Source organism: Podarcis tiliguerta, assembly GCF_965153285.1.
Source record: "Podarcis tiliguerta genome assembly, chromosome: 9".
Classification (NCBI taxonomy): domain Eukaryota; kingdom Metazoa; phylum Chordata; class Lepidosauria; order Squamata; family Lacertidae; genus Podarcis; species Podarcis tiliguerta.
The window spans coordinates 27,424,065-27,437,121 of NC_139542.1; the positions used below are offsets into that span (position 1 = coordinate 27,424,065).

The 13,057-nt window shown below is 42.7% G+C and overlaps 1 protein-coding gene across 1 annotated transcript in view; it reads right to left on the reverse strand.

The window, feature by feature from the left end:
- The window catches only part of SEC24D (SEC24 homolog D, COPII coat complex component), a 59,532-nt gene that overhangs the window by 1,909 nt on the left and 44,566 nt on the right, over positions 1-13,057 (reverse strand). The window contains exons 14-22 of the mRNA XM_083457207.1: positions 12,154-12,270; positions 10,615-10,785; positions 9,678-9,774; positions 7,969-8,114; positions 6,268-6,406; positions 5,566-5,684; positions 3,587-3,766; positions 2,006-2,197; positions 9-98 (exon numbers count right to left, since the gene is read on the reverse strand). Of these exons, the coding sequence (XP_083313333.1) occupies positions 9-98; positions 2,006-2,197; positions 3,587-3,766; positions 5,566-5,684; positions 6,268-6,406; positions 7,969-8,114; positions 9,678-9,774; positions 10,615-10,785; positions 12,154-12,270 (1,251 nt within the window). The remainder of the gene's footprint in view (positions 1-8; positions 99-2,005; positions 2,198-3,586; positions 3,767-5,565; positions 5,685-6,267; positions 6,407-7,968; positions 8,115-9,677; positions 9,775-10,614; positions 10,786-12,153; positions 12,271-13,057) is intronic.

A 13,057-nucleotide genomic window follows, 5' to 3' on the forward strand; every position in this document is an offset into this window, starting at 1 on the left:
TCTGTTACCTTCATGGAATAAGGTGTTTTGCTCTGTAGATGATCAATCATTGATCTCAGTTTCTTAGAGTAGGGATTGTCCACTTCAGGAAGAAGTGTCTGCATGATAAAAACGCACAGAAAATTAATGTATAAAAGAATTTATTTGGGTCAAAAGACGGGCTTATTTACATATTGTGGGAGATGGGGGGTTTCTATGGTGTGACCAAATTGCATTGGATTTTAATCTGGATTACTATTATTTGCAACTGTGGATTTATTTTGATTATAATTGTTCATGGGTTTGGACATTGTATTTGTTGCAGTAAGCAGCCCTGATTGCTTACTTTGGCCAGCCTCATTTTCTTTTCCAGATTCTGGGGTGGTAGGGGATTAAAATCTTTGCCCCCACCCATATTCCCAATCCAGATCTTCTACAGTAAGTGGCTAGTATTTGGTGTCAATTGTAACTTTCTTCTGGAGCAAATAGTAGTGGGGTGTATGTGTGTGTGGTCCAGACTGGGACTATAGAAGGAATAAAGTGTTAAATCCATTCTCTTAATATGGGTCTTAATCACCCATATTAAGTTGTAACTTAGATATTACAAAAAGCAAAAAATTTTATATAGGCTGCTATGCCAACAGCTGCAACTTAGCTCTCTGTAACATGAAAACCCAGTTAAATACATGCACCACAACAATACCCATAAATTGGGGCTACTGCTGCAACTTAACACCATGCGAATTCTGATTTTCTTCTATAAATGACATTTTGCTTTTCAATTGCATTTAGCATCTTGCGTGTTTCCTTTCTGCTTCCCATGTTATGTTAACTTCCTTTCCAAAGTTGCAGAAAATACTAGAGTTTTAAAGAGGATTTCAATCATGTTTAACTCATTCATTCATTCCCACCCATCTGGTTTGGTTTCCCTAGCCACTCTGGGTGGCTCCCAACAGAATTGATGATGATGATGATAAAGCAATAAAACATCAGACACAAAAAACTTCCCTAAACAGGGCTGCCTTCAGATGTCTTCTAAAAGTCAGATAGATGTTTATTTCCTCGACATCTGATGGGAAGGTGTTCCACAGGGTGGGCACCACGACTGAGAAGGCCCTCTGCCTGGTTCCCTGTAACCTCACTTCCTGCCGTGAGGGAACCACAAGAAGGCCCTCGGAGCTGGACCTCGGTGTTGAACGACAGGGGTGGAGATGCTCCTTCAGGTACAGTGGTACCTCAGGTTAAGAACTTAATTCATTCGGGAGGTCTGTTCTTAACCTGAAACTTTCTCAACCTGAGGTACCACTTTAGCTAATGGGGCCTCCCGCTTCCGCTGTGCTGTCGCCACACAATTTCTGTACTCATCCTGAAGCAAAGTTCTTAACCCGAGGTACTATTTCTGGGTTAGCGGAGTTTGTAACCTGAAGCGTCTGTAACCTGAAGCGCCTGTAACCCAAGGTACCACTGTATACTGAAGTCTCTGGAGGTGTGCAGAATTGCTGTGTGTGTGTGTGTGTGTTTTTAATTTGGGACATTTCAAGCCCAGGAATGGGCTGGGGGTAGGACAGAAAGAAAATCTGTTTGCACATCCAATTTATACTACAGCTCTTTAAACTGTAAAGGGTTGGGCTTCCCTTGAATTAAAGAATGCTGACCCACATGTTACTCTCTGCTGGGGTGCGGTTCTAATGCAGCCAGAGAACAACAGCTGGGTAGCCATTATCCTGAACAGATGAGGAGGGGCGTTAATATACGTATTGAGAAACTTAGTATTTTCCTTTCATCTAGAATAACCCTCAGCTGCAGAAGCCCACCCCGGTTCTTTACCACTGCCTGCTTGTGAACTGGCAGAGTGTTTGTACTTTCAGCCCCCTTGACTAAGTAAGGGGGGGCGGTGATGATCTTAAAGGTGTACTTGCCAGTGGACATTTTATCATTAAACAGACGTTAAAGCTGGAGATTGCATTTCAAGGCAAGCACGCAACACCTCTCCCCACCCCCATCTCACACCACCATGTGTACTCACAGCCTCTGTGCTGACATGTGCAAAGGAGGGCACATTAAATATCCCCTGGATAAGCTCTGGTGGGGCACTGACTCCCAGCCACAAGAACATGTGTACCCCATTTGCCAGCAAGAATAGCCCTCCTTCAGACAGACGTTCTTCGGAGCAGCGAACAGCAGAGGGGAACACGTCGCTTTTTACATCCATAGAGTGCTGTAATGATAATGTTAGATTGTTTAGCACATAGTCCTTTTCTTTATAGTATGTTCACTGCAAGTAAATAGTGCAAATATTGTTGCTAGATGAATAAAATGGTAGAAAGCTGTTCTAGTTGCTTATAATGCACCTTTACAAATATTTTTTGAACCTAAACAATTTTATTTTCCATCTGCCACACCAACTGTAGGCTGTTGAACTGACATCTCCTTCCACTTGCCCCCAGTAACACTGGATAGACTAAATTCAATCCTTTTATTATGGGGTCATTTTCTGACTATATAAAGCAAATGTATCAGCACATGTGAGTTCAGGACAGATTGCAAAAGAAGTGGCTGCAGAACATCCCAATGTTGCAGTATTGCAGCCTTGCAAGTGGTTCTGTAACCAGTTGGGAAAGACAGGAAAATCTTTTCCATGCAGATGATCCTGGATTCAATCTCCAGCATCTCTGGATAGGGTTGAAGAAGATCCATCTTAAAACTGTGGAAGTCACTGCCAGTCATTGCAGACAATAATGAGCTAGATAGATCCATAGTCCACTTGGTGCAAGGCTGTTTCCCATGTTCCCGGGTTGAGGAATGACCAGGGTTTGTCACATTGCCACAACAGTGGATTGTGGTATTACTATACTGGCATCACCAAAATGGTACAAAGTTATTGCAAGTACAGAAACAGGCAGGCAGAATAAGGGGCTCAATGATGGACACTGAGGGGCACAAAAATGTTTCCTATTGGACTCATGTATGAAAACGTACCTACCAAGAGCAACTCCTCCTTTTGCGTGGCTCTGAGTAAACTGCCCTCAGTGCCCATCTCCAGAGTCTGCTGTTGCCAGGCTGCCTCCTGCAACTGCTGTGGGCCACTCATCTGCCCTCAGAGGTGGCTGAGGGGTTGTGTGTGTTGGGGGAGGTTGCAAGGAAGTGGTTTTGGGTACAGTGTCCAGGTCTGTGCACATGCACTCACCAGAACCAATGTCTTACTTACACTGGCCCTACCAGAGGTGTAGCTAAAAATGGCGGTGATGGCAACTCAAGTCCAGTGGGATATGCCTAGCTGTTGGCTCAGCTCTGCTACTGGGCTGCTGCTGTGGGCAAACGGACAGGCAGTTTGTCCACCCAGCAGAGGGCTGGGCCTGTATGCCTCTCTGAGTTACCAGCCTTATTTGGGCTGGTGTATGTAAAATTATGCTGTCTGTTTTGGTGTGTGAGCATGGAACTCTGTTCCTCTGGGTGGCTTCAATGTGGTGGTCACTGTGTGGTAGCAAAATCAGCAGTCAGGTGATGGAGTAAGGCCTTCCCAGCACCCTAGCACTTCCCAGAGGATGTCCGTGATGGCGCCAGCCCTGATACCTGCTGTTGTAGCGCTCCTCTCTCAACAACTTACAATTGGCAAAAGCTGTGGATAGAATAGAAGCTGGGTGCCGGCAACGTCCATTGACATGACCAGTTGTCGGTGAAAAGTTCTTTCATCCGTGGGAATCTCGGGTTTGCCTATCAGCACGCAACTTTTCAGAAGACAGTTCATGTAGACTGGGAGCACCTTCATTGCATCCGGAAGGATAAGCTGGAAGACAAGAAAGTAGGTAAGGTCAAACTACTGCACCATTTGTTTATTCAGCATTGAAAGTTTAGTTTTTAAATGAGCATTTCACCAGACATGTGCCAAAGGAAACAAACCAAAGGCTGACGTTTATTGTTTGTTCAGTCACTATTTTCACATACAAGCAACGGCTGATTTACATGGGGGGACGGGGTGCACTGGGCGCCACACGGGGGGGGGGCGTTACCAAGGGGCCTGCAGCCACACGTCTCTCCTGGGAGTGACACGGTGGCTCAGGCACCTGCAGGCTCTGCACTGCCTGAAATGGCAGCATGTCAGGGACCGTGCTGAGGAGGGCTGCACAGATGAGAAAAGGTGGGAGCCTCCCCCTCTCTCTGCTCCTGATCAGGATCCTGAATCTTCCCAGGAGCAGTGGGACAGTATAGATTTGGAACAGTGGCTTGCAGAGGGACATAATTCAGAAGACAAAAGTTGGGAAGAACTGGGTGGTGAACAGCTAGGAGATGAAGAACTGGAAGAGAGAGAGTTAATAGACTCTCACTGGGAAGCCTACATCCGCCCAGCCCAAAGTCACAATGAGCAGATAATCTGGCAGCACAGAAAGCAAAGTGGTTGTAAGGTCGGGTTGCAAGACAACGAAGTGATGAGGGTGACTCGGGGAGGGGGAGTGGGTGTAAACATTAATTGGGAGCAGCTTTACTCTTTGTTCTTTCGCCCTAGAGCTGATGGGGAGGCAGCGGGCGGACTCCTTGGAAGCCCTGCAGCGAGTCCTGCCCCGGATCACCCCGCCCCATGGGTTGCTTGCTCCACCCCATGGGCAGCTTGCCCTGCTCCTGGGTTCAGGGTGCGCCACCCCGGGCACCCGAGCAGCTAGCTACACCACTGTTTACATGCATTTGATATGTGCACAATGGCGCAGGGTGCAGAACAGATTTGTGCGCACTCTGCTGCCGCGCATGATGACCCAGAATGCAACCCCGGCACAAATCAGGGGTTGCCTGTAGCTGAAAATTGCCTTCGACTGTCCACATTTTAGGTGACGTAAGGGCTGATTTTGTCGTAAACGTATAAAGTAAGTACATGCCAATATGATGATTAAGCAGGAAAGTGGTTTGTGTTGTGACACAATATCCAGTGGAAACTGCACCAAAAATTCACCACATACCTTGCCCTTTTCTTTTATATACAGTGGACACACATAGCACAAAAATAAAGATTTGCCTAGAACAACCTGGTGGCGGCAATACTGGTCATGAAAACGATAATTAAAGCTGAAAATATCTTTGGCTGAAAAAGTCCACAAAGGGAATTAACTTTGTCAAAGTTTTGCTTTGGTGTTTTTTATGCCAAGATAGCAGGTGGTGCTTACCTCCCATGGTTTTAAGGTGATGATGTAACTGGTGAAAAATGTACAATGTTTCTCTTACTGATTAATTAGGCAATGAGCAAAGTGATATTTTTGCATTCTTCATTACGTCATGCTTAACCCCCAGTGCTAAAAAAGTAACCAAGTGAGAAAGGGTTCCACACTTACTTATGAAGGACCAGTACTGGCATTTACACTGGCATGGGATTTTTTTTTGGGGGGGGGGGAGTTGCCATCTGTTGGCCTTACAATCTAGGCTGCAATGGGAAAACTCGTTAGATGACGTGGTGGAAATCAAAACTGTGTATTAAAAAACATGGAGGGCCAATATTTCCTTAGAAGGTACAGCTTTCTGTCAAACTCCCATGTTCAAAACTGGGATTTCAGAGCTAAACCCCAACAGCCAAAATTGCACAAAACTCAAACATTTGGATACCTGGCTCACTGCAGATGGGCTAGCACAGTTCTTTCTGTAGCATGCCAACATACGAGCTGTCTGGTTCACCAGGATCTCACGGACAGTCTTCAATGGCTGGCTGATAATGGCTTTGTAAGCTATAATGGTATGAAAGTGAGATGAAACTCAAGTTGTTTCTTTCGCTCCGCCATTCCACCTTTTCACAGATGGCTGAGTAAAGCAACATCCTTTTATTTACTGAATTAAGAAGAAGTCAACTACTAACCAGAGTTTTATTTGATCAACTTCTTAAAAACACATTACAGACCTCTTTAAAGCAGATCCAAGTCCAATAAATTGCACCTGCCCAGAGAGCTATCATCTTGGTTTAAAATGTGAATCATATGAAAGTGAAAACAGTACTCAGGATGGGTTTCTATCATACGTCCAAGACACAACGTGGCTTATAATCAGCATGCCCCTGGGATGTGATGTAAATATGCCAATATTCTTACAATTTGTGGAATTAAACTATGAGACTGTGATTTGCGTAAGAACCTAGCAAATACATAAGAAGTTGACTTAGGAGGATGACCAGCTACATGCAACACCTAGGACATTTTATTCATGCAACCAATACGTTAATGTGTCTCTGATGTATAATACTTGGCATTACTCAAGAAGTTAGGCTCCACAGCCACCCTCAAATTCCCTTTCCCGAAGCATACATCCAAAGCTTACCTGTTTTAACAAAGAAATTTATAAGTGCATCGGTCTCACAGCTCTTGTATACCTCAGCTAACTGGGAGCTGCAGTTAAGGCCAATATTATGTACACGAAGTCGTCTTTGACCACTCATCGATGTGTAGAGAACTGCACACTGCAATTAACATAAAAGTGAAATTCGCTTTTCAGAAACCATAATTTCATCTCTTACTATCGGTATTCATATATTTATTACAAGGTCCAGGGGCAGTCACAACTATGTGAAATACCACATTAAAAACAGCATAAAAAATTTCAATCACAACTACAGTGGGTCTTGTGAAACCCCCCGCCCCCCCCAAAAAAACCCTGGTGATTTTCTATCCCATCTTAAAGGGATCCTCAGGTTGAGCAATACTACCATATGGTTCTGATTCAGCTCTTGTGGTACCAAGACAGACACCCTCCACGTCCCTTTGATATACAAGGGCTTAGGGCAGAGATGTGTTTTCCTAAGGAACACCTTCATCCTTGCCAAGGCTCATTATATTTTATTGTACCACATTTACAACAAGGATTTGTGGCTGACTCATGGACTATATTTCAGACGGATGACTAACTGTACTAAAAGTAAAGGGTTTAGGTCATTTTGAGAACTAGATTTGCAACCTGCACCAAAGAGAGAGAGAGAGGAAGCAGTCATGACAAAATAAAAAGTCTTCACTTCATGTGGAAGTTTATAGCACATCTAGGTTTTAAAGAATTGCTGCATCAACTCTATTGAGGCAGAAAAGCCGGGGGCGGGGGAATACTCAGCTTTTCAAATCTCTCTAATAGGACACTAGGAAGCAAAACTGCTGTAGTTTCATTGCCGTAGATTTGCATCCATTCTGTTCTAATAACAATCCACACGTCTCCTTGCAATTCTGTCCTCTCGTCCTGCTATGAGAGGAGCACTGGATTGTGCTTGCCAATATGATCAGTAAGGGAGATGCCTTCAAGGCTGGCCCTACCATTAGGCATAGTGAGGCAGCTACTTCAGGTGGCAGGTGCTGGGGGACTATTCAGCAGTCCTCTGTTCCCCCTGTACAACCTAAAGCTAGCCAGCTGCCCTCAAGTTTATGGGAGGTCACTATCCCATTGCCAATATGGAAGTCCAAGATGGAATGTAGAATGTGGCTTTGCAGGTGTCATGGACAACCGTTGGATGCTTGATGTTGCTAGTGACAAGTGACCCAACTGCCTGCTTCCTTCCTTCCAGGATTGTCTTTCTTATGGTGTAGAAACCATCCTTGGAATAAATCGACCCTCTCATGAACAGAAAGATAAATCTGTGTAATGTTATGCTTATGCTGGGAGGAGCTTCCATCCAGATTCAAACCTATTTCTCACTAGAAGAGCAAGGTTTCCTTACAGTTGCTGCTTCAACTTTGTGGATATTTCCTTTTATTTAGTGCCCTCAGGATGGTTGCTAGCTCACATGATGGAGAAAGGAAAGGGCCCATTTTGCTGCCTGAGGCAAATGACAAGATGGTGCCTTCCCATTCCACATTTGCAGTAACTAGGGCAAAAGGATCTTATTTCCCTAGTGGAAAAATATCAGTGTCTGGAATGCTGGAAAACTCTTATGATACAAGACTTACTTTAGGGGGAAATGTCTGGAATGCTGTACACATTTATCAATCACAGAGAGAGACCCTGAACAGACCAAGCACATGAACCTATATAGCTTGTTACCTGGATTAAAGCTCCATTGTCTTCATTCAACTTGTCATCATGCTTGAACTCCACTGTCACTGCTTTGTCGCAATCTACTGCTGCCATTTCGACATCCGTGGTGTTGTTCATGTAAACAGCTCCCAAAAAGTCTGTAGCCCTGAAACCTAGAGCAGATTGCAAAATAATCTCATGTTTGGACTGCCGGCTATCAACAGCATCAGCACCAGAGCTGAAAGACTGTCAGAGGTGGCCTTCCTCCTCTGCCCTCCTTCCATCCTCAAGACTGATGTGCAAGTTACTTGATGTGGAAGGGCAACCACAGATTTCTGTTATCTTGTCAGTTTCACATGGCTAACATTTCACTTGAAAATTGCTCTGTGTGGCAACAGTTGGTATTTATTATGTTAGTTCTCAAACCTTTGCCCTTGTGCGATGAATGCCATGACACTATGCTGCAGAACATTCATACGAAATGTTAAAATGAATCTGACAAAAAGATTACAATCACTGTGTGATGGTATTTTCAACTCGAGAAGCAATGTGTTAATTGACCTTCAGAAACACACTATTGCTAGAGATGAATGGGGCCAACCATAACATCAGCCCAGATTATCCATGACTACTAGATTTGGGAAGCTGCCAGCAGTTGCTAATGTATTCTGAACTATGGGATTCAAAGACTTATTAAATCCTGGGACACTGGCAGTTTCTCATTTGGAAAGCATGCATGACTTGTTCACATGTTTACATATGACCTAACCATAGCTGTCAAGTGTCCCTTATTTGAAGGGACAGTCCCTTATTCTAGCGCCATGTCCTGCTGCTGTCCCTTATTGATGGATGTCCCTTAAATGTCCCTTAAATGATGTCCCCTAAATTTCAAAGGAAGCAGCTCCTTTCCCTCCCTCCCTGCCGGCCAGGGAGGAGGGAGGCTCCAACTGTGTTGCTTGGCTGTGTTGCTCACCCAGTAAGAAGTCTAAGAACGACTGGGGGGTGGAGCTTGCATGCCTTGTGTGTGGCTAGTTAATGCAAGCTGAGGGGGGTTTTGAATACTGGACACCATTTTGTTGCACGTGCTGGTACAAACTTTGCAGTGCAAAGCCAGGGCAGGGAGCCATCTTAAGTTGAGGCTACATAGGCCTTGTGGTACATGTGATTCAGATTCTATTCAGTTGAACCTCTGGTTACAAAGTTGGTTGGACAGTGTCCTCGAAGCTACCCAGCATGAGTTTGACCAGACTGCAGGAGGACAGGAAGACTGGAGTGCCTGGAACAGGTGAGGCTGCAGCTCCCTTATTTTGGCTGCTGGTCCCTTATTTTCAAATCTGTCAGTTGACAGCTATGGACATAACCCTGTTCCTCTGCTTTTGCTGGATTCCCAATGACACACTAAGACTCTTCCACTAAAAGTGTGGAGAACTGCAACTAAGAAAGCTGAATAGTAGTTGGGCCAGAAAAAAACCTTCCCTCTCTATCTCTGGTTCAGGCAGTCGATTATGCAGTTACAACAGCACTAGCATCAGGGACCTATCAGAAACCTTAAGGGAACCCCGAGGTACAAAAAAGTGGAAGGAATGTAGAGGGAACCCCCAAAAAGCTAACTGAGGAATGAGTGTGCTTAATGACTACAAAATGCTAACTAACTGTTGAAGGGATTGGAGAAATGAACTGAGTACAGCACATTGCAATTTCTACCGCAGGCGCCACTTGTAATTTCTTGTTGTTACCTGTGCTAGTACGAACCCTCATGATAGCATCAAATCCCATCCTTTTTTCTATACTCTTCCTGAGATCATTCAGAAATTGGGGGCTGTCAGAATGGACCTAAATGAAAACATAAAAGGAGAGATCTCTTAAGCAAATTGTAGACCTGCCACTGGATGGCAGCAACATGCTAAAAGTAGTTCCTGGACTTGAACAGAATTGCATGCTCTTAAGAAATTCAGTGGTATTCAACTTTCCTTTTAATAAGTACAGTGAAAAAACTTTCATAGGGCTCTCAGACTCACCAATGTTCCAGCAGACTTTTTATATTTATAAAAAAAGCTCAACCTGCTTGTTAACTTCTCAGACGTAATACTAGTGACAAAAGCCCACACCTTTCAAATGAATCCAAGAATCAATAATGGATGTTTAACAAACGAAATGCCTGTTTTCTAAATTAATAACTGGAGCAAGCATACATTTTAAAGCTGAAAAGATCTGAAATTCTTTTTTCAGAAATTATTTTTCTTGATCGAGACAGAGCTTGCTTTTAACCACATTCACTGCTTCAATGTTGTGCCAATGGCTTTATTTTTAACACTGATGTAGAGTAGCAGATATTTCATTAAAAAGATTCAGGGGTTTGCAAGAACTCAGTTCAGTAGAAGATTAGTATGCATTTGCACTTTTCCCTCAACACTTACCTTTTAAGATTAGAGTTGTAGTATCAGCTCTGCTCTAGTTCATATTGTATAAATAAGCAATGCTTTTTCACAAACTACAGTACAACAGTAAGTATCTAACCTAGACATGCTGTGACTTATCTCCAAATCTACATTTGGTCCATTAGAGGACACCATTTGATCCTTACTATTTCGTTTGCAGGTGAAACAGCAGCATATTATGCATGTCAAATTCCATGCACCCAAGTGGACAGAAAGAGAACCTTCTGACATTTACCTGAAAATTGTTGTATTTGTACAGGGTTCCTCCAGTGTGCATTGTTACAAGGCCCATGGAGGCTACATCAACATACTGGTTTGGGAAAAGGAACAGATCCACGCAGCAGCCACTAGCGACACAGTCTCTGGCCAGGGTCTCATAAATATTTGTCTGGGGTTGAAACAGTGTCTGGAGAGTTTAAAGGAAAGTACTGAGCAATACACAAACAAAACACCATTCATGAAAACAGCCTGACATAATTCAATATGAATTAGCAGAAAAAAATAGGAAAGCAAACACAGCGGAAACATTTAAAAGGTCTACTATACCCATATATTATATATTTCATAGAGTTGTTTGTTCACCATGCATTTGGAAACCTCTTAAGATATTGTAACTAAATTTTGCATGGTGCTTACAGAGATCAAAGGAGCCCATTTTAGTCTATGTTTGGGTGCAGTTTTGAATTAAGATGTATAAAGAAGCTTTCAAAATGGGACCACTGCATATGAGGCTGCTAATGTTAACATAGCATGTCAACTCCAAGGGCAAATGCATATTTTATTTTACTTCATCTCACATATTTCTAACCCATTTTCAAAGACTATTATCTTCCCAAGGTTGTTTATATTAATTACAAATATACTATTTCATTAGTAGCAATAATTTAAACATACACTCTGGTTAACAATTGAAAGAATCAGTTTAAATAAACCCAATACATTAAATGCAATAGTTAACAGCAAAACTCAAGGAAACTGGCAGCAGTAACTTATGCGATAAATGTTTAGTATAAAGGCACTCCTGTGATGCATTCCTTAAACAACGACAAGAATCACCAAAATAATTACTGGGTGGGAAAGATGATTAACAAAAACTGATATTCAGTTTAGAGTTATAATAATAATAATAATATCTTTATTGTCATTGCCCCCTTCGGGGACAACGAAATTACTTGACTGCTCCATAAAAACACTAATTAAACAATACAGTATAATACAGCAAGGGAGATTAGATGACTTTCAAAGTCCGGGCTTCCCATTCAGGGCCGAGATCGCTCTGGAGATTGTTGCTGTATTAAATATCTACTAAGCATAACACTTTACTTATTAATCATTTTACCATAAGAGCCAAACTACATGCTATGCTTAATAAACCTCCAATCCTGATCGCATACCTTCACACTGTACATTAAGCATAGCATGTAGTTTGGGCTATTATGGTAAAATGAAGAATAAGTAAAGTGTTATCTCCATGCCTCCAGCCGCAAAAAGAGCTAAAATCAGTGTAGTCCCCAGCACAGGTAGAGAAGTTTTTAAAAAAGATTCCCACGGGCACCAATTGGAACTTTTTTTATGACTCTTGTAGTGATTCAGGGTGATGCTATTTTAGTCCTGAGGAACACTTTTCCCGGAACACTGCATTCCCAATAACAATCCCCCTGAATCCGAAATTAATTGAAGTAAAAAATAGATATATAGCTTCACGTTACCCACTGAGAGTAACATATATATTTGTACTAAGTTGCATGCAAAAAACAAACACACACTGAAATACCTTTTCTTTTTCTGTATTGACCAATTTTCTATCATCTCTGCTTTTCAGCTTCCCTGGTGCTTCTGCAGTCGGCAGGGAAGAATGGAAGATAAACAGCTTTCCAGCACACTCTGCTGCCTGTTGCAAAGACACAAGAAATGACCTTTTTTCAAGCTGGCATTATAAATATTTGAGCCAGATCTCCATACAATTTCAGCCGAGTCTCAAATGCCAGCATAAACTGGAAACTTTGGAAACTAAATAGTGCGTTTGTTTAGCGTTTGAACTTTTGGTGACACCTTGGAAAAAATAACTGGGAAGTTCAGAATTTTAAATAACCACAAATAATCTAATACAAACACCTCAATATATCAGTGCTAATATACACATATAAATGAGAAAACTAGTGCTATGGGCAGTTCATGCTAACAGTATGCCAGGAATTATTAAATGGCACAAAATGAATTAAAAACACATTTCAGTGCATTATAAAAATCAATAAATTGTCCACTTGCAATGCGTAATCAAACTGGGCCCTACTCCACAACATGTAGTTCTTGGACTGACCTTTAGGGATCAACCAAAACAAGCACATTATACTTAGGGGGATGGAAACAATATGCCAGATTCTAAGCGCAGGTGTGTGCCAGCACTAACCTGCTCATGAGGCAAGAAGAATGATACTATTCTTGATATTCCCTAATTGCATTGCCATGACCAACAAATTGGCAATGCAATTAGGGAAGGGTGCTGTGAGTTCAGTACAGGATACAGCTTGGGCCGGAATAGTCATGGATCCCCTGATGCTGCATTCTGGTGCATGCCTACCTTGGCAGAGTACACAATACTGTAGCCTGTGCAGCTTTCTGTTTTGCTTTTCCTAGGTGAGTGACTTCAGGACTAGACCAGGGCAGAGGTAGGCGGG